Below are 27,422 nucleotides of genomic sequence, written 5' to 3' on the forward strand. Positions count from 1 at the left end.
AGTAAAAGACAAAGCAACAGATTACTGAACTCACCTCTAAAGTTCCAGCCTTGCAACAGTTTCGAAGTATAAACACAGTGACAGGATCTGGCAATGTTAAAGTTACTTATACTCATCATCTGCATACCAGACAAACCCTACGTCATATATTGTTCAGTTCAGTTCAGTTCAGTTCAGGTGAAGCCACCGCTCTCTGTCAGATTTGGCAGAAGAACTAACTGCACATCAAATGTGTGCAAAGCCGGTTTTTAAACTAATAACCTTTTGATATACTGCATGATGGTGATGCATCAGTCACAGGAACCATTTTTGCATTGAGTACCTACTTTTAAATTTTTAAGTACATTTACCTGATCTTACTTAAATGTTTTTACTCATATAAAAGTTTCAAAGCAGGAGTTTTACTTGTAACTGAGTGTTTTACAGTATGGTTTTAGTAGTTGGAGTGGAGTAGTTTTAGTGTTGGAGATATCGGCCGTAAAGATATCTGCCTTCTCTCCAACATAATGGAACTAGATGACACTTGGCTTGCACGCTTCCTTCTGCACTGTGATACAGTTGGCAGGAGTCGTTTCATAATAATTCCAAATGCTGCCACTTTGTCAGTGGACCTAAACATAAACGTATGATGTGCTAGGTACCCTCCTACATCAGTTTTGGACAGTGTTTCAATTGACACTTGTTACATGCTTTGTATCTTTTCAAAATACACTTCCATTTTCACAGGAAATGTTGAGTTTCTGCTCGTTACATGTATACAGAAGGTTACTGGAGCCTCTCTTGCCTCCATCCACAACACTGGACACAAATGCTGCCTGACAACTGCACGTGACATCACCAAGGACCCCACACACCCCCACCATGGACTGTTCTCCCAAAAGGTACCGCAACATCAGGAGCTTCATCCCTCAAGCCATCGTCCATCCATCAGTCCGTCCATCCGTCCATCCATCTATCCATCTATCTGTCAAAATTAAACTTGAAGTGTGGGTCAAACACTTTATTTTCACTTTTATTTCCTTAGTTTAGGTTTGGCTTTAATAAGTGTGGTTCTTTCTAATGTAATGTCATGTTACATACGTCATGTAACATAGGCCTGCGTCACTAGTGTAGCATGCTACACATGCTAGCACACTATGTTGTCATTAAAATAACTCAGTTGATATTTGGTTTCACATGGGAAACAAACAGCAGACTCCCAGGTGAAAGTCTGCTGTTTATTTGACCCATCCAACTCCTTTCCTTCCCGCCCTTTATGGACTGTCTTGTTCTTTACACCACAGTAGTTGCCAGTGGCGTCAGAAATAGCCACCGCCTGGTGTGTATCATAACATCATGAAAGGTGCCTCTCTTTGTTGGTATTTAACGCTGACATTTACTGACAAAGCAGCAGTATTTGACAAGTTGAGAGTGAGAACAGGCTGGTAGATCAGGAGAAAAAAAAATAGTTCCTAAATGAAACTGCTCACAACAAGGTCTGTGGATTATCCTGAGTAATCAGGTCATGATTTCTGTAAAGAGACATTGCTGTTGAGTTTTTCAAATGTATTTTTTGGCGCTTTGAGCACCACAAGCCGAGTGACATGTAGTTCCGTTATACTGGAGAGAAGACAGACATTTCTACGGCTGAAATCTCCAATACTCGGCAGCTCACATCAAAACAATCTAGACTGATAAATAGCACTACAGGTAAGAGGTAACTACTGTTTCCTTTTCCACTGCCTCTATCATTGTATCGGCAATAACACTGAATAACACTGATCCCACATAACTGCAAAACATTTCTCTGTTGGTTTCAGTGCGTGTTCGTGCAACAGATCACAGACTCTGCTGCATCGTCTAATCTCTGAGGAATGTACAGACATTTGTTCGAGCATGTTGAAACAGCTTTTGAGCCAAGACAGAGTTTCATTTAAACATTGTTACATAATCTATTCCCAGTAGAACACATTTTATACTATATATTGTGATCACATTATACCGAACATACACTCTTCTTTACAGGGGTCACCTTTGGGACCTGGCCACTTCCTGGTTAAACACAGTTTTGAATTCCAGATGTGACTCAACAGGTGTGAGAAATGGTCGACTGTCAATATTAAACATTTTCTGCATGTGGAGGAGAAAGCCACTTACCAATCAATCCCAATTATTTTTTGTTTGTTTGTTTTTTGTTGTTGTTTTGTTAACATAACAGTAAGGATAATATTTGTATTTGGCACCATTTTCCACAAATGTGTATGTTTGACATTTCTTTTTTTTCTTTTTTTTTTTTGCATTATTCACCAAGTGGTTCATCGAGCACTGCTGCTGTGACATGCAAACTTCCTCCAGGGAATAAAAAAGCATCTATCTGATGATCATTATCATAAAGTGTTAACACACAGTCTCATTAGATTCATACACACAAGGAATGATTAAGTGCTCGGTTGCCAGCTGTGGAGTTTAAGTTAATTGTTGTTAATTCCCCAAACCGCGCAACCTAAGAATCTGCTCTCTCTGTGTTCCTGTCATTTCTACTCAGCGATCTGCTCAGTTGCCTCAGGCATCATCAATCACTTGCCAGAAAGAATAAGACTGATTTACCTGACTCCTGTCACAGTGAAGACATCACGGACCACCAGAAGTTTGGAGTTCCTCAGGTTGGCTGCCAGCAATCATGCCTCCATACGATCCACAAACCCTGAAAGAAAAAAAACCCTAGAGCCTCTGAATGTGGACGTGCTGATTTTGTCTAAAACCTCAAATGTGTATTTATGAATTAGTGACTGTCGATGGGCTGTGAAAATGTTTTTTAAAACTCTCAACAGACAGAGATGACTTGAATCAAGGAAAAACTTTAGCAGTGATCTGAAATTCTTAAATGACCGTTATTTTAGCCACACCAATAAAAATGAGACTTGATTGCAAATCATAGCTATAGAAATAAATTTTACATGGCTGATATTCTTGGTATGTTTTCTGTTGGCATTGAATTATTCTTTAAATCACAGATATGCTACATTTGCACGTGATCATGTGGCAGATACATTGGAAATGTGTTTGAACAACACTGTGGTTCATATCTGGTAGATTTAGGCAGAAAAACACTTCTTACATTAGGAAAAGAGCATTTTTTGGCTTAAAATATTTGGGGTTTTTTCAGGGCACAATCTCAGGAGGACAAGAGGTGATGTCTTGGTAAAAAAAAACAAAAAAAACAAACACTTTCCATGCCTTATAAGCTGCCCAAAACAGCAATGACTCAATAAATCATATGGTTTTTCATTTGTTTTCTCAAACAGTGGTCTGCAGCTTGCTGGATGTCTTGCTTAGGTGATGCGCCGTCCATTATCAATTAAGCTATTTGCAAAATCTCTTCAACGTTTAAGCTGCTTGTTTGAAGGTCGTCTTTGTGTCTTTTACATTTTTTGATTATTGAAAACACCATAAAGGTTTATACTTGAATCTTCTATAATAAAGAAAAAGAAAGTAACATCAGGGACCTTATTGTAAATTGGCAACAAGTCATTGGTAACGACATACACCCATTTTCCAAATCTCCAAAAGGTCACAGGAGAAAGGATGCAATTAGTACACAGTTAGTTCTACTAATTGACAAGCAAAGATTACTTTAGCCTGATGTGAAATATCCCATGTAGCTTTGATCTGAAGACACGGTGCCCACATATTTCAATGAAACCTGCAACTGCCTGCAAGCAACCACAGGGCACATTACAAACTGTCAGAGATTTCAACTGATCCCAGTATCCTCCTCAGAACGGCCTTTATTTGTGTGTGAAAGAACCTGTGTGTATGTTTCATGTATGTTTTCAGACGTTACCGTCTAGTTTGAGGGAAGGTCTTTCACACAGATTTGACATCATAGTCCTGCACACTGCACATTATAGAAAAACCTCTCATGTGACATTAAATTAAGTCCTATTAAATATAAACCTCTGTGTTTGTGTAGGACTCCGTGGCCCAAGAGTTAAAAGAAATAGGTTTTCCCTTTGCCAGTCATTCAGTGAGTAAATGTATAATGCAACTGCAGCTGCATTGTCTAGTGTTTGGCCATTTTGTAACTGAGTGCAAACCTATAACTCCCATGCAGCATTAAGTATTTTGTTGGATCTTTTTATTGACATTATTTCATATGCAACACGTTCATCGAATTGAGAGTGATACTGCCATCTACTGGCACTGTAACTGAACTACAGTTTCATGGCCTATCGACAGATTATGTATAAATCTGTCATATATTACAGATGGCTTACCACACATTTCTGATGTGTCAGTGATTTATTTATTTGTCATTTATAAGTGCATATATTGTGTTTGTTAATTACAACATAACCAGAGGGTTATGATGACCTTTATAATGATTGTTTGTCACAAGCTGTTCCAGGTGTCTTCACTCCATGTCGGCCTCGGCCTTGGAATAAACTGTGATGATGAAACTTGCAGTCTTGTTGGATTTATACGTGCAGGGAATGATCAAGTACTCTCCCTTCTTCAAACTGTGAAACTCAATCAGTTCTCTTGATCCGCTGAACTCACTGACTTTTAGAGGTTGTTCATCCTGGAAGAGTGAAGGCGGAAGTCGTCCTTTGTTTGCCTGCAAAGATTATAAGTGGGGTATTTCCTCTTATTTATGCAGCCTTTGTATGTATGTATGTAGGCTGTACTGTATGTATCCATTTGATCATTTCTTTAATACAAAAATAATGTATAAATGCTGATTAATTTACCTCTGGTGGCACCTGTTTGAATTGAATGAGGAGGATATCAGATTAGATATTTGGCCATATTTATAATATCACTCATCCACAAAAGAAATGCAGCACAGTGACGATGCACATATTCACAGATCAGGAACAGAGAAGAGAACATGAACACACCACTGACCTTGTAGATGATGAAGCCCATGGCGTGATATTTAACTTTGCTGCGATACTCTTCATCAGGCTTCTGCAGCAGAGACAGTAAGACGTTCTTGTCTCCATTGTTCTCCTCCTTCACTGTGAGACGGTACTGTGGATTTGTCCAAAACTCCTCTGAGGGAAAGTACAAGGTAGTTACAACACTTAGAGAAATGTGTTTCCTTATAAGCCTCAGTTGTTGGAAGTTTAATTTGGCTAAGCCTCCTCTGAAGCAACTAGATTTGTCCACATGCAGAAACAGAATGCCTGAGGTTGTAGTTAAAGCAATACTCCGTGAATAAAGAGCTTGGAGGATTGTGTGCACTGCTGAAACTTGCATATTTGGTGCCCTGGGTAAGCACCATCATCATAGTAAGGCGCCATTTGGCCCTCTGTGATAAATCAAACCTTAGATCATTGTTTTGGGGTCTAATAAAGATCTGTTGGTCAAACTGGACTTCCTGGATCATATTTATGTCTCACCTGTAACTGCAGCAACATGCCTCCTCTAATTCAGCCCTCTGTTTGTTTTAACACAGTACTATTTTCAGTGTGAACGCCCGCTAACTGCATTTGTGCCACATGAGAGAACAGAAAACTCAACTCAAACCTCACCTGCTCCACCATCAGAGCCCCCAGCAGATTTCCCAGCCTCCCAGCGGCCCTCTTTCAGCGAACAATTCCACTGACAGGCATCATCACCATCCAAAAAGTTGGGGCTGTCGCAGCAGATGTGCATTTCTTGGTAATGCTTACAAAAGTCGTCCATCGTCATCCTGAAACAGTGATGGATAAGAATCAAGGTCTCTCAGTGAGAAACTCAATATGGCTTGGGAATATTTCTTGACCTGCAACAGGTGAACAGAGGGTTCAACAAAGTGACCTGCCGCCCTGATCAAACTGACTCATAGGTCAGTCATTTTGACCTGCCTCATCGCAGAGTGACATGCTGACTCACATGCCAGCATGGCATGGTTACTGTTGCCAAGACTTCTTCCCCCTTGAAGTGCAAGGCACACACAAAAGTACTGCCTCTCTTCACGGTAAATCCCACTCCCTTGTCTCTTCTGACATACAAAATCATCTCCTTCTTTAATCCTCGTTGGTAGAAGAGCAGTGGAATGACAAATATGGCTGTTTATATTTTGAATTCCAATAAAAAAAAAAAGGAATGCTACACGCAACTTGAGCTTGCGCAAATAACCAGATGTGGGTTTTCCCCACATCTACATTAGTGAAATAGGCCTATGTTCACCCATCCTTGCGCATGTCCACTGTTTTGATTTAGATTGAAATACCAAGAAAACTATTCAATAGACAAAGTTTAAGATAGTAAAAATATTACCAAACCCCTCTAAATAAACTGAAAACAACCCTGAAAAATGTGTATTTGAGTATTTGCATTTTAGTAAGTCACGTTAAAGGAGCTGTATACAACATTTAGAGGATTAATATAGCTGCAAACCACTTTTTGTGGGAAAGATGTAAAGATACAGTGGATAATGAATGTGGGGTTGTCTTCTTTGTTAACACTGTTAGCTCTGTCAGCACTGTTGCTTTTGTTAGCATTGTTAGCTGGTAGCCTCCGGGCCAGCTCCACCAACTTCAGGTTGAGAACCACTGCAGACAACCTGAATCAGACTCTGAGTCACAGATATGCTTTGAATATTGCATACAGCTCCTTTAACTTTCAGAGATACATTTGAGTTTTTCAGTTGTTGCTTTTGAGATTGTTTTACCAGAATTCTCCATCGTTCTTTACTTTCAGACACTCCTTCCAGACCTCATCGCTCATGGTTTCCCACAGTGTTGACCTGTAGCACAAATCAGCTCTGCTCATTTATGCAACAAAAGTGCTTTTCAGGGAGTTTTATGAATAGAGCTGCACTGTTGTGTTTAACTCCTCACTTATCACTCCAGTCTCCGTTCCACTCCTTCTCACCCCATGGGTTCCAGACTCTCACCAGATTCACTTTTTTCTCCTCACTCTCTACCTGGTAAGTAAATCACTTTGGTTAGATATTAATAACACTCAATTTAATTTACCAAACATCTTCAAGTGATGCACACTCAAGGACTAGATGGACCAGAACAGTTATAGCAAAAGCATGAAATGGAAATCGATCACACATTAGTCAGGTACAAACCTGCCTGACTCCTGTCACAGCAAAGGCATGACCGTCCACCAGACCAAAGTTGTCAAAGATTTTTTTTCCTTTCTCCTGAAACAGATGCATTTTACACATTTACAGTGAATGACGATTATTTTAAACCTCCATGTTTTAACTTAATTAATAACTCTGTCTCTTACCCCTGTAAAAGTCCCACATCCCATCATAGTTTTGCACTGGACAGCTCTGTTCATGACATCCCAAAGGTCAGGTGGGCTCTTGGACAGTGTGTAGGTCATGTGCACGCCTCCACTGAAGTCTTTGAATGCCTCAGGTGGGTTGCCAGCGATCATGTCTCCATAAGATCCACAGACCCTGAAGCAATAAATAAACAAGCACCTTTGAATGTGACAAATGCAAATAATTATGGTGGTGATCTGGATCTGAAATTATTTGATTTCAGCCACAACAATGAACAAACTGAGACTTCCAAAATCCTAATGGTAGAAATACATTTAACTTGGCGCTCTGATTTTGTGTGCATCAGTTATCACATACTTGGCATACGCTTTCTCCAGCAGGGGAGCCCAGAACTCTTTGCCAGACCTGGAGGAAACTGACACAGGTACTTTGTTGCGTGTTGGCAACAAGTCATCGATGACAACATCCACCCATTTTCCAAATCTCCAAAACTTCATAAGAGAGAGGAGGAATTGTAATTAGTACAAAGTCGTATGAATACTTCCATCTTGAAAACACATATCAAATCAAAAGGATCCATTGAGGGTTGTTTCGTTTCTTAGTTTACTGACTGACAAGAAAATATTGCTTCACCTTTAAGTGAAATATGCCAGCGTAGTTATCCTTGAAGCTTTGATCCGGAGGCACCACTTGTGCCATCAACGACTTTCGAAGAGTCAACGCTCCAATAGATGAAAGAAACCAGCAATTGCCTGCAGGCAATCATACAGCAGATTAGAGTAACATCTGAGAATTGAACTCCTACTGCCATCATTGGAAAGGCATGTTGCCTGGGCTCTACACCAAATAACATACTGTAAACTCAAATGCTGAAAAGTTTGCATACCAACATCTCCTTGTTTGAAGTCAAACCTTGAAGTCCCGTCCACAACAAATGATGCATCAGGGTTAAGGTCCTGTTAAATTAGAGACACATGAATCCTTTCTTTCTGAAACACCATGTCTATTTTGTCATTTAAGACAGTAAAAAGGTTGACTTACACGTGGGCTGAGCCACTCCACCTCACGGAGCTGCTCAGCTGTAACATCCTCAAGTTTTCCCAGAGAGTTGAGGTTCGGTGGGAAAGTTTCATCCTCAAATGTGCTCCCCTCATTGAGGAGAGATTGCTGCAGCTGCTGATAGTCTTGGCCTTTAAATTTCACAGGGTTGGAAGGGCTTCCTTCACCTCCGTCCTCATAGAGCGAGTGAATCATCTTCACACTGGTGGAGGTCATGTTGGAGGAAGTGGCAGAGGTGTCTGAAATCAGATTCAACAGCTTTTAGGTAAAACTGACTTCAGTAAATGAGTCAAGCGACACGCAAGTACAGCGTTTACCTGTGAGGTAGGATTCTGGCAATCACTGAGAGGTATAAAGACAGTGTGATGAAAGAAAATATCATGCAACTTATTTATACACATGGATTACATACCAGACATACACCAGTCACAAATATTTAATGGCTCAGTGCAAATGGAGTTAACACCCACGATAAGGCAGAGCAACCTGAATTAAAGGCATTATATTGCACAACGTCCATACATTGCAAAAGGTTTAATCTCATAATCTTCAAACAGTGATTCCAAACAACCTCAAAGGTGAAGCAAGACACAGATGTACATTTTGTGACAGACAGATCAAAGACCTTTGCAGCATCTGAACTGTAAAGTCTGGTGGTACAGTGGGCCAGGTTTTGTCCTTATTTGATGAAAAAAAAATCCAACATAGGCAGAAACCTTAATGTGTCCAGCAGTGAGTCAGTACATCAAGAGGTACAGTACAAAAAAAAAATCAGCTAATGTGCCAACCTACACTGACAGAGTCGTCTATATCCTCACAAACTGAGCATAGATTTGTTGGCATTGTGATGAAGTTGCCGTCTGACCCAATAAAAACAAGCTGTCTAAGAAAGAAAACATGTCAGTATTTAAGACAGGGCTCATTTTCCATGACCTAAAACAAACCTTTCTCTTTCCTTCCAAACAAATGCTTGAATGAAATCCATCCTGACGAACAGGTCATTCTATTTTCTTTACTTCAATCCCCTGTCAGTCAACCTACCCACCTACACGCATGTGATGCTAACTTTAGAAGTGTCTGATCCAGTAGTGGTATTTGATGAGATGGGTGTACCGCTGGGTAGATGGGTAGGTTACAGGGGAGGAAGTGGGTATACTGTTGACAGCCAGAAAAAGGGGTGAGTACACTCTCTATAGCTGCGTGCACCTTCCACTACACCACTGGTCTGATCTCTAAACTTTTCATTACCAGTGACACGGCCATACCAAAGTACCTGATGTCAAGAAGCCAGTTAAGAAGTTGCAAACACTTTGTTTCTTCCACATCTTCCCTATACTGTGACCTACAACTCATCCGATGAGAAACGTCACAATGGAAAAAACAAAATGCTGTTTGGGTTGTAGTGTTGCCATACAACAACAAAAAACACCTCTATTTGATTTAATCTAGTCATTTTCCTAGATCAAGTTTTTCGTCCCTCTCCATTGGCTCCCTGTGGCTTTGACATAAAATTATATAGAAATGAATCATGGTTATTTTTTAACATTCAGATTTTCATTTGTCATTGTGGTAGGCCTAGAGTGATTGTTGCATTCTACAACTGTGCAAATGTGAAGCCTAGACATCAAATTAAGAAACCTTTTAACATACATCATACATCTCAAACCTGGTTTCTTCCCTCTAAGTTTTGCTGAACTTCAGTAGCGGTGGCCTGTGGTCTCCCTAGCAAGGCTAGCTATGGACTCCAAATCCAAAACATAAAGGATTTAATAGTGTGTGGACAGATTCATTTGCTTTTACCACCAATAGCCCACTGCAGAGTGGTCACATTTGTGCTAACATTCATATTAATAAATGCTCCTTAAACCATTCATAATGTTGATGGGCTAATTCAGACTTGTGCGCTGTTAGTTTTATTCAAAATGTTTTGCAGCCAATAATGGCTCATTTAATAGCAAAAGTTGCCAACCTTTGTCCTATGTTTATCAGGGGCTTTAAGCTGATATTAATTCACTGCAAAGTGTTTGATTTAACGTACACTCTGCTTATGTTGAACATTTTATCGCTTATATTTGAAGGAGTTTTTGAGAAAAAGCAAATATTAAAGTTATGTGTTTATTAAAATGCTTTGCTCATTCGCCAACCCACGCTGAACCTCAGTGTATTGAGTCATCTACAGTACAGGCCAAAAGTTTGGACACACCTTCTCATTCAATGCGTTTTCTTTATTTTCATGACTATTTACATTGTAGATTCTCACTGAAGGCATCAAAACTATGAATGAACACATGTGGAGTTATGTACTTAAAAAAAGGTGAAATAACTGAAAACATGTTTTATATTCTAGTTTCTTCAAAATAGCCACCCTTTGCTCTGATTACTGCTTTGCACACTCTTGGCATTCTCTCCATGAGCTTCAAGGGGTAGTCACCTGAAATGGTTTCCACTTCACAGGTGTGCCTTATCAGGGTTAATTAGTGGAATTTCTTGCTTTACCAATGGGGTTGGGACCATCAGTTGTGTTGTGCAGAAGTCAGGTTAATACACAGCCGACAGCCCTATTGGACAACTGTTAAAATTCATATTATGGCAAGAACCAATCAGCTAACTAAAGAAAAACGAGTGGCCATCATTACTTTAAGAAATGAAGGTCAGTCAGTCCGGAAAATTGCAAAAACTTTAAATGTGTCCCCAAGTGGAGTCGCAAAAACCATCAAGCGCTACAAAGAAACTGGCACACATGAGGACCGACCCAGGAAAGGAAGACCAAGAGTCACCTCTGCTTCTGAGGATAAGTTCATCCGAGTCACCAGCCTCAGAAATCGCAAGTTAACAGCAGCTCAGATCAGAGACCAGATGAATGCCACACAGAGTTCTAGCAGCAGACCCATCTCTAGAACAACTGTTAAGAGGAGACTGCGCGAATCAGGCCTTCATGGTCAAATAGCTGCTAGGAAACCACTGCTAAGGAGAGGCAACAAGCAGAAGAGATTTGTTTGGGCCAAGAAACACAAGGAATGGACATTAGACCAGTGGAAATCTGTGCATTGGTCTGATGAGTCCAAATTTGAGATCTTTGGTTCCAACCGCCATGTCTTTGTGAGACGCAGAAAAGGTGAACGGATGGATTCCACATGCCTGGTTCCCACTGTGAAGCATGGAGGAGGAGGTGTGATGGTGTGGGGTGTTTTGCTGGTGACACTGTTGGGGATTTATTCAAAATTGAAGGCACACTGAACCAGCATGGCTACCACAGCATCCTGCAGCGACATGCCATCTCATCCGGTTTGCGTTTAGTTGGACGATCATTTATTTTTCAACAGGACAATGACCCCAAACACACCTCCAGGCTGTGTAAGGGCTATTTGACCAAGAAGGAGAGTGATGGAGTGCTGCGGCAGATGACCTGGCCTCCACAGTCACCGGACCTGAACCCAATCGAGATGGTTTGGGGTGAGCTGGACCGCAGAGTGAAGGCAAAGGGGCCAACAAGTGCTAAACACCTCTGGGAACTCCTTCAAGACTGTTGGAAAACCATTTCAGGTGACTACCCCTTGAAGCTCATGGAGAGAATGCCAAGAGTGTGCAAAGCAGTAATCAGAGCAAAGGGTGGCTATTTTGAAGAAACTAGAATATAAAACATGTTTTCAGTTATTTCACCTTTTTTTGTTAAGTACATAACTCCACATGTGTTCATTCATAGTTTTGATGCCTTCAGTGAGAATCTACAATGTAAATAGTCATGAAAATAAAACGCATTGAATGAGAAGGTGTGTCCAAACTTTTGGCCTGTACTGTACATCTTTATAAACTGAGGATAGATTTGGTGTTTGTAATTAAGTTGCTGTCAGGCATAACAAAAACAAGGTGTCTGAGAAAAATAAGTCAGGGTTTGAGACATTGACCTGTAACCCCCCTTCTTCCAAACAGACACTTGAATGAAAACCATCCTGAAGAACAGGTATTTGTTTTGCTCTCTTCAGTCACCTGTCTGTCATCTCACCTACCTCCAGACATGTGATGCCACCTTTAGAAGTGTCTGATCTCTTAATGTCTGCCAAACCTACCAGCACATAAGGTCATTGAGTGTGCTAAGAGGTTGCATTAGCTGCAAATCAAAATCAGTACATTTAATCACAGGCATCTTGAAGAAAAAGTGAAAAATTCCCCATATTAGATAAATATAAAGTCACAACTTTAGGTTCATGTAAACGACTAGAAAATATGGAGAGGACTGGGTCCGAGAGTTCAGTGGTTTATTTAACTGAAGTCTTTCCGGGATTGGTGGTGATTAGCAGTTTCAGTTTTTAGTTCCTACGTATTGTATTCACAGGTATGGACTTGAAGCAAATTTTATGAGAAGCTATGATCTCAAAAAATTTAAGACTTGCTCCTCAGGTTTAACACCCATTACTCATGACCTCACTCGGACTTAAATACTTGATGCCTTAAAGGACGAGATTGTAAAGCATGTTATTTAGTAAGTGAACCACAAATCAATACATTTCCCTTCATTTCCTGATTCAACTGTATACACTATTTGTTACCAGCAACCATAAAAACCTTAATGTTACCAGGCGGCAGTTGGGGGGAAAAAAAGAAACAAGATCATTTCATTCAAATACAAAAAGTATGCAGTGGTTGACAAGTTTGGCAAGTGGCACAAATAACGGTAGGTCAAGGTTAATATTAAGATAGCTGTATCGCTAATATTAGCGTAACAGCTAGGTAACTTTAACAAGCATGTTTAATATTAAAAAAAAGGAATTAATGACTTTTGTAACCAAACATTAGTCCTCATTAATGACACATTTGACAAAGGGCACATGACTTGTTTGGGACTCAAATCTCATTTAAGATTGCAAAGACTTACTTGTGACTTGGTCCCACCTCTGTTGTAGAACAAGTCACCTTTAGATTTGCTTGTGTGTCATAGTGCAGGCTAAAGAAGTAGCATCACCACTGGTTTCAGTTATTCAGGCTGTCCTGACTTTATTGGAGTCATACCACACATTTATTCATACTGCATTTTACAGTGTAAAATAGTTTTCAAAACACATGTCGACATCCACCTTCAGACCAGTGCCCATGAGTCATCCTGTCATCTGAAGACAAGAGGGGGACAAATTAGTCTTGGAATGAAAAAGAACACATTGACAGGAATATATATGAATTGACAATTTTCCTAATTTATTAATACATGAAAAGTCAAACCTTTAAAATGCAACACACTCATCTCAATTCATACAAAAACAATCCACACATGTGAACAGTAAATCAGATCAGAAAGCTGTTTGCCTTACAAAAAGAGACAGTGATGAGTTTGAGTGGATCCTGTTAATATTTACTGCTGCAATGACCGTTTCCCCAGCAGGGGTCATCAACAGCTCCCAAGTTAAAATATTTTGGGTGTTTACTGAATGACATTTCAGCCGCACAGATATTTGGCTGGTCCTCTACTTCAAGGACATTATGTTGCTGTTGTCATTTTCAGCATATACATGAATCAGATGGATGTCTTACCACATGTGGCTTGCAGATGGACTGAGGCAGAGTCTCCGCAACTGCTCAATCCGATTCTGAAGGACAAGAGAGGATGTTAGCCTGCAAATTATTTCATTCAGGTGTACTTTGTAGGACCATTTAATGTTCAGAAAACCGAGAGTCACCACTGAACAATCTGCCGGTAATTCCAGCTATTTCAGTTTAGGTTTCATCACAACAATGTTGACTGCTATTTATGTGATAAAGATTCAAATCTACCTGTGAATTCACTCGACAGCAGACTTCAGGGGACAGGAACAGACTGGCAGAATGATGCCTGTAATAAAAACGAATGACAAAATGAGGACAGACAAATATTCTTTGGACACACATTTTTCTTCAGCATAGCTTTAATAGACTCAGAAAACTGGATCTGAGACAATCGTCAGTTGTCGCATCGGACGGCACTTCCTATTCCAGGTTTTCATCACTGACAAAGCCACACAAATTCATCTACCCCTTTATAAGCTTTTCAATTAACTCACCATTGTACAACATCACAGCATGTGTATTTAGGATTTAACTGTATTATTTAACCACTTTGAACAGTATCACAGAACAAGCTTGTACAATCCAGATGCTCAAATCAATCAAGTACTGTATGTGTGTACAAGGTGAGCTTATAAAAAGCTTGACTTTATTTTAAAGTTACTGTGAAAATGAAAAACTTACAAGGTCTGTCTCAGATGTAGCTGCACCCAGTAATGAGTCACCTTCTTTCAGATGAATCTTCTTACTTCACAAACCCAACCTTGACAACAAAATTAAAAAAAGGTGAAAATCTAGCAATGACAAAGTCCACTGGAGAAGATGTTTCTGCAATTTTATGTTCAGAAAACCGATGGTCACCACTGAACAATCTGCCGGTAATTCCAGCTATTTCAGTTTAGGTTTCATCACTACAGAAGCAGCTGGTTGGCACTTTTATGACAGACAAACATTCACCTGCACAGAATCAATTGTCTTCAGGCCAGATGGTTCAGTTGGGAGCATGAGCAGCACGCTAACACAAGTTCTTTCAGCTGCAGAGGGAGAACACTGGGTTAGGATGTGTCCATTTGTTTTCACAGGTTACAGAATTGTATCGTCATATGTTCAGAAAACCGAGAGTCACCACTGAACAATCTGCCGGTAATTCCAGCTATTTCAGTTTAAATTTCATCACAACATTTAATGGCTACAGCACATTTCCATGAACAGAACATTAAACCAACCTCAGTGTGACTTTAATGTGCCTTTATCATCTTGAATGGACCCATTCTTCTGACCTTTAGAAAAGAAAAACAGGATCGGTGAGTAACTTGCAATAGCAGTTTAACAATTGATCTCCAATGAGAATTAACTGCAGTTTTGTAGGCTCAGCACAGTGAGTATGAAACATCGTCAGTTGTCGCATCAGACGGCACTTCCTATTCACAGTTTTCATCACTGACACAACTGCATTAAACAGATAGTTGATTTGCTTCACTCTAACTCACCTCGCAGGGACACCACTCATTAGACTCATGCAGAGAGCTGCCACACTCAAGTCCACCTGCAGGAAGAACAGACGTTCATGGTTTAAAAAAAAAACAACTCTGGACAAGACAGCAGTACTAGACAAGTATGTATGTGGATCTTGGTTAGGGTTACACTAAAATGCCACGTTTCTGAACACTTTCACTTTTTGAAATTTGAGAAAGCCACATTTATCAAATGTAACCACGTTATTTAAATACTAAGAGCAATTTATTATGACAAACGCCCATAAATCAGGCTTCCAGAGCACGTTATCTTCGCCGACTGTTAGAGGAAACATGAATTTATAGAAACAAACAATTAAGTGTTTGCAATAAAGCAACACACATCCTCTTTATCGTCGAGGCCGAAAGAAAAAAAGCCCTCCAAAACTCACCTTGTCCTTCATCTTTTCCATTTCTCAGTTTTCTCCACGTGGCTGCACGAGGCCTGTCTGTACAATGCTAACGCTACACTTTAGCTAGCAGACTTTAGCTACAGACTCAAACTACCGCTCAGCTAACGTGTTGTTTGCACAGTTCGTATTGTGTCCTTGTAGTTACAACTTCTCTTAACAAGTTCAGTGAAAACTGCCGAGGAGAGCCGCATGTGTTGGACCGACAGACGGATTCAAAAGGGACCGTTGAGAGCGACGGCAAAGATTTTAAAGCCTGAATGTCGCCGGGATAAAACGTCATTTCCGGTGCGTGAAATAACGCTCTGTCGCCACCTGCTGTACCGGAGTATGAACATCACGACTCAATGCTGTGTTTTTGAATTTAGTAACAGCTAGTGTGGATGAATAAATTCAATTCTCATTTAAATAATTTAATTTAACTGATAATTAACGCTGAACTTAACAACCGGTGGTGAGAAGAAACTAATAATATTTAATTATGTAACGTTACTCTACCACTACTCCATCAGAGGCAAATACTTCAATACTTTTTACTCCATTACAGTATTTGCAAGCTAGTTACAAGTCACTTTTCACATTTAGATTACATACAACATGTATGATCAGCTCTAATAAAAAAAATAGTATTTATATAGCAAAGGCATGTCCAAAGTCTGGCCCAGGGGCCAATTGTGGCCTGTGGATCGATTTTAAATGGCCCCCAGCTTGTCTTTCAAAATATGCTATATGTGGCCCACCACACAATACTGGTAAATCAAGCAAGATCACTTTACATTTTTACATTCACCTCACGATGACAGGATTATCACACAGTGCAGGCAGAACGAATGTGTTTTCAAATAACAGGTAAACAAGCCAACAAACAGTTACTTAACTAACAGCAGACATTTCCTGCAACTAGGTAGCAGACACGGCCACAGCAAAGAAGAGTTAAGTTGTGAGTGAAGGTTGCCACTTTTGGGAGAGGTGGAAAGATGAAACAATTGCGTTTGTCTCATTTTAAGTTTTTTACCTGGCCCTCAGGTATTGTACCATTTTCTAACCCAGTCTGCATTCAAAAGTGTTTGGACACCCCTGCTATAGCACACTGAGGCAACAAGGCAATTCAAAGTGCTCCACATAAAACATCAAAAGCATCAAGACAAAATGTGTAAAAACACATTTTAAAGGGACATTTGAATGCAATTAAAACTGTAATTTAAAAGCTAGAGAATAGAAAATAAACACAAGCTATAAAACATTTAGACAGGTATAAAATACAAAAGTTAGTACAGTGTAAGACATTAACAAATATTTGATTTAATAGAAGGCAGCAGCAGAAAGAAAAGTCTTTAAATGAACTGAAAGTTGCAGTGCACCTGCAAGTTTTTCAAGATATGGTACATGAAAACTAAACGCTGCTTCTCCATGTTAAGTCTTAACTCTGATAACATAAAGCAGACCTGTTCCCAATCACCTGAGAGGTCTGGATGGTTTATACTGTAGTAGAAGGTTAGAAATGTATTTGGGCCCTAAATTATTTCATGCTTTAAGAACCAACAGCAGTATTTTGAAATCGATTCTCTGACAGACAGGAAGCCAGTGCAAAGACCTCAGCACTGGAGGGATGTGATCTACTTTCTTGGTCTCAGTGAGGACTCGAGCAGCAGCGCTGTGAGCCAGCTGCAGTTGTGTGATTGGTTTTTTAGGGGGACCAGTAAATTGTTAGACCACACTGTTATAATAGTCAAGTCTACTAAAGATAAATGCATAGACAAGGTTTTCAAAATCCTGCTGAGACACAAGTCTTTTTTATCCTTGATATGTTCTTAATGTGATAGTAGCCTGACTTTGTAACTGTCTTAATGTGGCTGTTGAAATTCAGGTCTGAGTCCATTACACATGACCATAATCCAAAAGAATTATATCATAAAACTCTGAAAGGGGCCATTCTACATAAGTCCTTTTACTTTTAATTTTTGATACCAGTATTTTTGTGACTGTATTTTTTTACGTGCTGCTCAAGCCTCTGCCTGTTCACTGTGTGACGTCTTGACAGTTCAGTAAAGTAGTGAGAGACAAAGGGCGTGTTGTCTTCCTGTTGTGTAACTTGTGTTTACATTTATGTGTCCTGAATATACCTACATAAATCCTGGTGTATCGCCCAGGCTATGCACCATTTACTGCCGAATGAACACATCAGTCAAAACAAGATAATAAAATAATAATTAATTAAAGAAAACACGAGTTCAAATAAGAAAATGCAGCCACATTTTATTTGCAGATATTTAAATAAAACATTAATCATCACTTAGTTGAGTTAAATACCCTGTGGCCGCGGGGTGGCGCTGTTACACAGGTCTTCCTCACTAATTACATGGCGAGTCACATTAATTGCTTGTTTGTCTGACTGCTGTTAGTCTGGAGACTTGGTTCGTTTCTGTGAGCGTCATTTTGGTCTGGATTTATTTTCTCAGCAGACTTTGGATATCACATCACATCTCCAGAGCCACAACACGTTTCCCTCAGTATTTACTATCCAGCTGTGTCAGGTAAAGTTGTCAAACTTTCTTAGACTCCTCTGTATTTAGTGTGTTTTCTTTTTTTTTATGCACTATGATGCTTCATCCTTAATCTGGAAACACACTCTGTCTCTACCACACCTTCCTAACACCTTAACCTATCATTTGTCCAATGAGAGATGTCACGTTAGATAAAAACAAAATGTTTTTGGGTTGCATTGTTGCCACAATAAAACAATACCTTCATTTAATCTAACCTGAATCATCTATATTTTCTTATGATGTTAATCAGGGGGATGCTGATATTAGTTTACTCCAAACTGTTTCTGTTTTACTGTATGCTCTGCATATTTAACATTTTAATTCTGATATTTGCTCTATTACAGGAAAACTTGGAGGACGGTAACTATCCTTCCCTGGTTTTTTGAGAGTTTTTAAAGAGAGAAAAAAAAAACAAATAACAAAGTTAAGTGTGTGTCTCTTCTTGAAGTGAATGAAAAGTGTGTGTTTGCTGTCAGTGAAGGTGGCAGCTTGAAGGTGTGTGTGTGTGTGTGTATGTGTGTGAAGTGATCCACTGCAGCAGCAGCATGTTGCCACCTGTGAAGAAAGACCGGATCATTACTCAGCTCCCACAAGTTAGTAACGCATGCACACACACACACACACACACACACACACACACACACACACAAATATGCTCTGTAATGCAATTACAGCTAACAGCGTTACTATTGACGATAAGGTTATTTAGAGTCTTAAATGCTGCTCTTTGTTTCCCCGAAAGTGGACGGCTGCAAAATTCCAAAATGTGGTTGTCCTCACAAAACCTTAAAACTCCAGCCTTGGTGATATTGAACTTATATTCAAGATAAGACAGCAACAACTCAGGGACGATGATGATGATGATTTAAGTTTGTGACATTGCCATTCACCTTTTAAAATCTGATTTATTAGCCTATATTAGTCTCGTCCTTCTCTTTTACCGTCCAATGTGCTTTTTTCTCACTGGTTTCCCCTCCTCACTTTCTCTACAGTGTTTCAGTCCCAATGCAGCGCTGCACACCAAAGATAATTTCCACCCACAGGTGAAGGCTGCATGCAAGGTCCAGAGGTCAGACACAGTGAGGTAAGGTCACAGAGGGGTTAATAAGACAACACACCCGGCAGCTCATCCTGCTGCTCCACACACTGTAACATGTTGTGTTTAAATTAAATGAATTAGTCGTGGCAGGGCCCTTTAAGTCATTCTATGTCTGCTGTGTCAGCTGACAGCTGTTGACCTCACCCATCACATCTGCATTCATCTGGAGGTCTATTTAAAGGTCCAGTGTGTAGGATTTAGGGACGTGTATTGGCAGGAATGGTATATAGTATTCCTAACTATGTTTTCATTAGTTAGAACTGACGTGTTTTTGTTACCTTAGAATGTTAATATCTTCATACGTAGCAGGTCCTCTTCCATAGAGTCTGCCATGTTGTTCTACAGTAGCCCAGAACGGACAAACCATACATCTGCTCTAGATAGGGTGATTTGATTTATGTGTTTTTGTGTTGGCCACCATAGTTCTCCTTCGTTCCTTGGCAAACGGGAGAAGTTTTAGTTCAACCTCACAACTAGATGCCACTTAATCCTGCACACTAGACCTTTAAAGGATAAGGCCAATGATATTTTTGACAAATCAGATAAATACCATTGACAAGTCCATCTCTCAATACTTTTTAGCCTCTCTACTCTGTCTGTGGCACAAACTAGTCACAAATGTAAAGTTTAATTCTTCTAAAAAAGCTCAGTAAAAATCAGCTTGGCACTGCAGCCTTTAGCAAACGTTACTGAAATGTTAACTCAAACAGGAGTAATTTGCGCATTTGTTGGGGACTATTTTCACAACCTGGTCTCACTCCGAAGTCGCTGAAATCCAACGCTTCGGCAGTGAGTTGCAGCGTCACACACTGACGAAAAAGCATCCTTTAACATGGACATGATACGCAGCCAGTTGCCCTTATAGTTTAACTGTGCTCGGCGGATTCGGGGGGAAATGCAGCAGGACAAGAATGAAAGTTAGGCCGGCAGAAGTCCTAATAGGGAGAGCAGGAGCGGTGGAGGATGGGTCGGACTTTCACCCGGGAGTGGTGTTTGTGTCCCATATAATCCTAAAGCCAAACCCTGATCTGTTTTCCTAAACCTAACCACGTGCTTTTGTTGTTGGAGGGAAAAAAATGATGTTGTGCATTTATTTTGAAAGAGACAGAATGTAAATGGTAGATAGGCTATGTGATGAGGTCGGAGTGAGAATGTGTTGATTTTCAGCCATGTACTAAGACATATGTGGTGTAAAAACAGAGCTTTGATCCCTCCTTTTTTTATAATAAGATTTATGCAGAAAACCTTGTACCTTACACGAAAATAAATTGTTTTTTTGACTTCTACTACATACTTGGATTTTTTTGCAGAAAGCAAACTCTCAGTACATTTAATGAATTAAAATGATAAAGCAGAATTCGACTCAAGTCTGTGCTGTTCTTTTTTAGGATCTAAATAAATGTTGCAGATAATTATCCTTTTAGGAAGCAAGAATGTCTCAGTCATAACAAATCCCCCCTAATTTGTGGGATCAGGCTGAGATTTAGATTTAAATCAAATCTAAATTAATTTAGTAATTAAAATGACTCATCTTTCATGTAAAAGCAGACCGAGGACTGATTCATTTGGTTTGTTAAGGATCACTTGTGAAGTTAATTATTCTGGAACATAAAAGTTAAAGGGGGCTGTGAGGCATGAAAGAGTTCAGTGATGTCTGCATGTTGTTCATCATGTTGCTGTGTGTTTCATGGAGTCGTTATTGACTGTGACGGCTTTCTCTTGTCAGCTTTAATATCGCCAAGGTCATCGTAGTGGGAGATGTTGCAGTTGGGAAAACGTGTCTGATCAGCAGGTAAGAAGGCGTCATAAATAATTAGATTGATTAAACGATAATGTGGCAGTTTCACAGTGCTTCTGGACGTCATTTAGATACATGGTTGAGCCTAATTGTGTTTCAAGTTGAAGTTGTAGTGCTGCAAATGTCTTTTTGATAAAAACCATTACATAAAAATTACAATTTCTAAATTTTAGATGACTAAAATCACCACATGTCATAATAACGTTATCGTGTAATGATGAGGAGTCCAGTCACACACGGAAACACAGTCAGCACAGCACAGCAGAGACTCAAATTTTCTTTGGGAAATGTCCAAATCATCATTTAATTGAGTTTGTGTGAGTTATATCCAGGTTGTTATGAGATAAAGACACACAGTTTATATGATTTCATTAGATCTCATGAAATGTCAGTCAGGGTAAAGATTATGATGATACTGCAAACTTATGACTTTGTTTTTTTTTCACCAGTAACTTTGTGTCATTGCTGTTGATCAGTCAAAATTATCAATTTAAAGACATCTCTTTGGCACCACAAACATTTCTGACGTTATAGGCAAAATGACGAACATAAAGACTTAAAAGAGGACAAGATTAATTGATTTTTATTTGCAGGTCTAAAGTAAGTTCTCTCTCATGTTCCACTTGTTCCTTGAAGGTTCCGTAAGGGTGCGTTTGAGAAAAACTACAAAGCAACCATAGGGGTGGATTTTGAGATGGAGCGTTTCGAGGTGCTCGGTGTTCCCTTCAGTTTACAGCTGTAAGTAGGTCGCTGCTCAACACTCAGTTCACTCAGAGCCTCAAACCAACTAACTCACTCACTGCACTGATGGATCAGCAGGGTCGAATGGGTCAACAAGTTCTGTTCAGTGCTACCCAGCCTTCACATGCATGAAGTCACATTATTAGATCATTTTTAGGTTATGTAACATCCTCTAAAAATTTACGAGCTTGTTGTTTCGACTCTTATGTGGGCCTTAAAGTACATAATTCAATTTTTCCTTCACTGTGTTGGTGAAAATCCCAGAGACCGACTCTACAGGACATTTAATGAGCCCCTATGGGAGAAAATGAGAAAATAAAGTCTGTGAACCTTTACAGCTGTAAGGCGGTCATACTCTTTCACTGATTAATCACCAGATATTTGCGTTGTAATACTCTGTTGTTCTCCTGCCTCCCTTTCTTTTTCTTCTTCTCCTGCTCGTTGAGCTTGTTAGTCATGCTAGCAATGTGGCTCGAGGGTTAGCAATTACAGTCGCAGAAATATCTCAACAACTACAAGATGGACTGCCATGAAAAGTCTGTACAGACATTCTTGGTTTCCAGAGGATGAATCCCTCTGGTGGTGGTTATTCCCAAATGTTTCCTCTAGCGCCACCATGAGGTTGACAACTGGGGATTTAGAGTGAAATGTCTCACAACATCAAACATCTATTTGATGCATTGCCATGAAATTTGGTACAAACATTCATGGTTTCCACAGGATGGAGTCAAGCACCAACCTCCGGGGCTGAAAAATGAGGCAAATGGGGAAATGCTAAAAACTGCAGTTCCTTGAACGGCCACTTGAGGCTGGCTCCAAAGGTGAGTCAATCCCCATAGACCCCCATGTTAAAATGTCAACCTTGGTCTCTATAGTTAATTTCCCAGTTCACAACAAATCTGCAGGTGGGGGAATTTTAATATAACTTGTCTATTCAAATTTTCTTAAGGCTTAAAGTCACACGTTATTTTAATGCCAGGCTGTCTGCGAGATGTCATCACAGTCTGTGTCAGATCCACTCCTCGCTCTTCCACAGCTCCACCCTCTCACTCAAATATGGTAACCTTAGGTCACATCTATTTTGTAGGACATTGTCTGCAGTGTAATATACAAATTAAAGTTGCTTGCCTTGACCTCTGGCTCCAAAAATCCAAGATGGCAACAGCCAAAATGCCAAGCAAGACTGTAATAATAATAGATGTAGCTACTGTGATGTCAGGCCCTGAGTTTTGCATTTTGACTGACGCCATCTTTTATTTTGGAGCTAGAAGTGACCATTTTTAAGCTTTAAGCATTAATAAAATATAAATGGTTGAGCTACATAAAAATCCCCCTGTACAGTTGTCATGGAGGGTGAAATAAGCAATAGAGACCAAAACTGTTTTTTTGTACCCGGCTTGGGGAGGGGGGATGGACTCACTGCTGGAGCCAGCCTCAAATGGTCATTAGAGGAACTGCAGTTTTTGGGACTTTGTGTTGGCTTCATTTTCCAGCTGCTTTCTATGAGCCAATAGGTGACGTCACGGTGGCAACGTCCATTGTTTTTATACAGTCTGTGGACAAACTGTAATAACTTTGAGTTTAGTCTAGTTTAGTCTTGTTTAAATAAAGCTGATAATTGTTGACTGAGGCCTTCTATAGCTCTGCTCTCAACAAAAACAACACTGAATGATAAACAGCCATAATGACAGCAACCCACAGCTCCTCCTCCTCTTTTCCTCTTCCCTTCATCTCCACCAAATATCACAACCAGAACGATCAAAGCTGTGTCTGATCTATTTCAGGTGGGACACAGCAGGCCAGGAGCGCTTCAAATGCATCGCTTCAACCTACTACAGAGGAGCACAAGGTGAATGGTGCTCAGTGTCCACAGTATAGCTCTCGTTTGTCTCACACACAAACGCTCTCTCATCATGCTCTTTGTTTTACTTCTTCTCTTACTGCTTGTCTCTTTGTGCCCCTCCAGCCATTATAGTGGTGTTTGACTTGAGCAGTGTGAGCTCTTTAGCACATGCCAGGTAAGGAATACTCCATTATGATGTAAATATTGTGCCATTAAAATGCCATTTAAAGTCTAATAATTGTGTGTGTGTGTGTGTGTGTGTGTGTGTGTGTGTGTGTGTGTGTGTGTGTGTGTGTGCGCGCGCGCGTGCGTATGTTAGGCAGTGGTTGGAGGACGCCATGAAGGAAAATGACCCATCCAGTGTTTTACTGTTCCTTGTCGGTACCAAGAAGGACCTCAGTGTGGGTGAAATGACTCAAAATTTGTTTTCAATTTGTATATTAACTTTTTATGTAATTTTAGCGCTGTATTTTTGGCAGGAGTAACCTTAAAATTTAGGTGTCAGTAAAAACATCACATCAAGTTTTCTTGCTAATGCTGCTTGGGCTGCAACTAACATTTTTTATCATTAAGTAAATAACCTTTGATTAATTGTTTGGTCCAGATAACTTCAGAAAACAGTAAAACATTTCCATTACAATTTGCTAGAGCCCACAGTGGTGACTGTTTGACAATTTAAAATCCAAAAATATTCAGTTTTCTGCAAGCAGTAAATTCCCACATTTAAGAACATGAAATCAAACAATGTTTGGCACCTGTGCTTTGATTTTCAAGAAGTTGCCAATTAAATTTCTGTCAATGGAGCGAGCAGTTTATCGACTTAATGTTGCAGCCTGAGCCCTGAATATCTTACTTTTAGTTTATGAGTTTATGAGTTTATAAGACCAATGGCCTGTAGCTTGTTCTATGCTCGTCCACTTTCCTCCACCTCTCTGGTCCCATTCACTCGTCTCTCTGTGCTCCACTCCTCAGTCTCCGGATCAGCTGGCTCAAATTGAGCAAGAAGCCATCAGACTCTCAGAGGAAATCAAAGCAGAGTACTGGGCCGTGTCTGCCAAGTCAGGTGGGAGTCTAACAACACATTAACAGGAACAGATCCCCATCTCCCACCACCTCACTCCCACATTCGTCAGTCACCATCCCTGCATGCTTTTCATGTTCATGTTATGTTCTTCTGTCTTTCCTCCGTCTCTTCATTGTTCCAGGAGATGGTGTCAAGGATTTCTTCTTCCGTGTGGCCTCGCTGACTTTTGAGGCCAATGTTTTGGCGGAGCTTGAGAAAAGTGGGTCAAGGCACGTCGGTGACATTATAAGTGAGTCCGTTTGCTTAATAAAACCTATTTCTTTGATTCATTTTTCTGGGAACCACTGTATCTTAGAATGTCAAGTCATGATTACAGTCTTGGTTTAAGGTTGATTTAATTTTATCTACCCAGTTTGATTTGTGAGAGTTTAAAAGCCCAAAGGTCTGAGGATTTTGTCAACCGATAGAGAAACCTGTAATCCTTAGGTTGTGGCTGGAGCAAGAAAATCTGTTTTTCTCCCTAGACATATGAACCCAAGTTTTGTTTCAGTCTCAGTTATGTTTGGTGGCTCTGACAAGTCTGAGGTTGGGATTAGGAAATATTATAAGAAAGCTAGTGTTATTCTTTTCTTTTCTTATTGTCAACAAATCTATGATCAAAAGGAAATGAACAATGTGACTTGTGTTACTTGTGGTGAAATATCTTCTTATGACCTTTTATCACAAATTACTGAGTTGTGAGCCGTTTAACAACAGAGTGTTTTTTCTTCTTGGATTGTTTGCTTTGATTTGTAGACATACTGGATGAAAGTAGCCCTTCATCCAGGTCATGATAACCCTAAGGGCTATTGTAGGCAACTGGACTTGCTTGAGTTTCTCGAAGATGTTTCTCATCCAAGAGGTTTGTTCGGTTCCAACGGACTGGTGTGGAGTCGCAGGCTTAAAACCATGTGTGGGTGTGAACCCTTACAAAGTCATTGGCGCCACCTGTGAGCTCTGAGATTTAAAGTCGTTAAGGTGACATGTGAGACGTTGACCCACCTGGCCATCTTGTATGTCGTTAGGGTCAGATGGGTCCAGGTGAGAATGGGTGTTAAGTCTTCTGGGGAGGGATCGCAAGACTGCATTGTAGGTGGGTGATCAGTGATGTCATAGGCCACCTCCTCTTTTTAATAAAGGTCGTCTAGTTTGGCGAAGATGGCTTCTTTCATGCCTCTTTCAAACCATCTGTCTTCTCTGGCCAAGATGTGAACATTGCTGTCCTCGCAAGCACATCCCTTTTACTTTAGATGAAGGTGGACAGCTGAGTCTTATTTTAATGTTCAAATGTGTCTTGTGCTTGAATAATCTTCTTTAATCGCCACCAATATGGCAACACAGTGTACACCAACTTCACTCTCTTTGCATTCACAACATACTTTCTACTCAAGTGTTGCAAATGTTACTCTGAATCTGTTACGCTCACACCTGTCCCTACAAAATGACCCGTAGGGACTTAAACTACTCTCAGGCTAAGGGGAAAAGAAATAGCACCTTGTTTAAATACTATAAATAATAATGGAATATTCATTGTATGTAATGATAAAACTGAATTCTGCAAGTCCAAACTAATGTGGCTCATTATATGTTTTTAATAGTTAAAATGTTGTTTTTAGGATCAATTCATTGTTAGTTTTGATATTTTCCTGGAATTTTCTGTCAGTAACATATTTTTGCTCAGATTAATTATTGAAACCCTTCCTGCTGAAGGTCACACTGCTCATCTGAATGCTGAAATGTAAAAGGTTATATTCTTATTTGTGCTCCCCACAGGGCTCACAGACAGCACAGAAGCTCATCACAAACCGACCAAGAGGAAATCCACCTGCTGCTGATGAGAGAGGACGACCACCTGGATACACGTCACAGTGAAGGGGAAAATTAAACTGAGACACGGACTCAGCATGCTCAGCGTGGATATCGTGAATAGATCACGTGAAAAGCGATGTCGCATCAGCTAAATCACGTTATATTTGTGTTGTTCGGCAAATGACCTGAGAGGATGTTGAGGCTGTAAACAACAAGAAATACTCTCAGGAATGTTACAACAAATAAAGCTTTGTTAGATGCTTCTTAACATTTATCAACAAAGGAAGATTATTCTCCAGTAGATCTTTTATTAAGCTGCACTTGCTTTTTATAAACATTCGTGTGTCTGAAGCAAACATTTTTCTCCCGTTGCTGGAGAAAATATCAGCACCAGACGTGGTGCATTCCTTTGGGTTTTCTCAATGGTCCTTCTGTCATGTGTCTGTGCTGCTAATGTGATGCGCACTCCAGCTCCCATGACCGCAGTCATACCCACAACGCATCTCTCTCCTCTGACATAAGGGTTCTCATGATCTTGAAAATGGAGGGATTGTTCGCTGGGACAGGAAGTTACATCTGAGGCTAACTGATTTCCTCACTCAGTTAAGTCAGACAGGAGGAAGAAGTCTAAATAAGTCTGCTTTTTTGTCGTCTCCTATTAAACACATATATGTTTATTTTAACTCCTGGATTTTGAATTGTAAATAAATTGGTTTTGATCAGTTTGTCTTTTCTTTCTGTTGAAATAGAAAAAGCTACGTGCTGTAAACACAGCGCAAATGTTGGGAAAATTCT

The 27,422-nt window shown here is 40.0% G+C and overlaps 2 protein-coding genes, 1 long non-coding RNA gene and 5 other non-coding genes across 9 annotated transcripts; 1 reads left to right on the forward strand and 7 right to left on the reverse strand.

The window, feature by feature from the left end:
* Positions 1-4,393: 4,393 nt before the first annotated feature.
* Positions 4,394-8,301, reverse strand: LOC125898647 (calpain-2 catalytic subunit-like). The gene is made up of 12 exons (XM_049592480.1): positions 8,281-8,301; positions 8,100-8,169; positions 7,847-7,965; positions 7,571-7,704; positions 7,213-7,387; positions 7,049-7,123; positions 6,810-6,895; positions 6,641-6,715; positions 5,517-5,677; positions 4,888-5,036; positions 4,731-4,742; positions 4,394-4,597 (listed from the first exon to the last, which is right to left on the reverse strand). Exons 1-12 carry the CDS (start codon positions 8,299-8,301, stop codon positions 4,394-4,396), a joined length of 1,281 nt encoding a protein of 426 aa, XP_049448437.1.
* Positions 8,302-13,238: 4,937 nt separating this feature from the next.
* LOC125898249 (uncharacterized) lies at positions 13,239-15,991 on the reverse strand. The gene is made up of 8 exons (XR_007450604.1): positions 15,711-15,991; positions 15,295-15,350; positions 15,031-15,084; positions 14,762-14,838; positions 14,489-14,567; positions 14,036-14,093; positions 13,796-13,851; positions 13,239-13,377 (listed from the first exon to the last, which is right to left on the reverse strand). It is a non-coding gene; the product is annotated as an uncharacterized LOC125898249 (long non-coding RNA).
* LOC125899062 (small nucleolar RNA SNORD65) lies at positions 13,921-13,994 on the reverse strand. Its single transcript, XR_007450709.1, has one exon. It is a non-coding gene; the product is annotated as a small nucleolar RNA SNORD65 (small nucleolar RNA).
* Positions 14,174-14,251, reverse strand: LOC125899057 (small nucleolar RNA SNORD49). Its single transcript, XR_007450705.1, has one exon. It is a non-coding gene; the product is annotated as a small nucleolar RNA SNORD49 (small nucleolar RNA).
* On the reverse strand, positions 14,645-14,718 carry LOC125899059 (small nucleolar RNA SNORD65). The gene has a single exon (XR_007450707.1). It is a non-coding gene; the product is annotated as a small nucleolar RNA SNORD65 (small nucleolar RNA).
* LOC125899060 (small nucleolar RNA SNORD65) lies at positions 14,910-14,983 on the reverse strand. The gene has a single exon (XR_007450708.1). It is a non-coding gene; the product is annotated as a small nucleolar RNA SNORD65 (small nucleolar RNA).
* Positions 15,178-15,249, reverse strand: LOC125899056 (small nucleolar RNA SNORD49). Its single transcript, XR_007450704.1, has one exon. It is a non-coding gene; the product is annotated as a small nucleolar RNA SNORD49 (small nucleolar RNA).
* Positions 15,992-18,107: 2,116 nt separating the features above from the next.
* Positions 18,108-27,347, forward strand: LOC125897873 (ras-related protein Rab-34-like). 2 transcript variants are annotated; one of them, XM_049591326.1, is made up of 12 exons: positions 18,108-18,262; positions 18,619-18,634; positions 18,723-18,867; positions 19,267-19,358; positions 21,100-21,165; positions 21,808-21,909; positions 23,697-23,761; positions 23,879-23,930; positions 24,075-24,156; positions 24,728-24,818; positions 24,961-25,068; positions 26,592-27,347. In XM_049591326.1, the coding sequence occupies exons 3-12, from the start codon at positions 18,820-18,822 to the stop codon at positions 26,651-26,653; spliced, it is 768 nt and encodes a 255-aa protein (XP_049447283.1). In that variant the 5' UTR covers positions 18,108-18,262; positions 18,619-18,634; positions 18,723-18,819; the 3' UTR covers positions 26,654-27,347. The 2 variants fall into 2 exon arrangements, with proteins under 2 accessions (XP_049447283.1, XP_049447284.1); XM_049591327.1 differs by having other exon boundaries at positions 18,619-18,867.
* The last annotated feature ends 75 nt before the right edge of the window (positions 27,348-27,422 follow it).

The sequence above is a fragment of the Epinephelus fuscoguttatus genome, linkage group LG12 (genome assembly GCF_011397635.1).
Source record: "Epinephelus fuscoguttatus linkage group LG12, E.fuscoguttatus.final_Chr_v1".
Classification (NCBI taxonomy): domain Eukaryota; kingdom Metazoa; phylum Chordata; class Actinopteri; order Perciformes; family Serranidae; genus Epinephelus; species Epinephelus fuscoguttatus.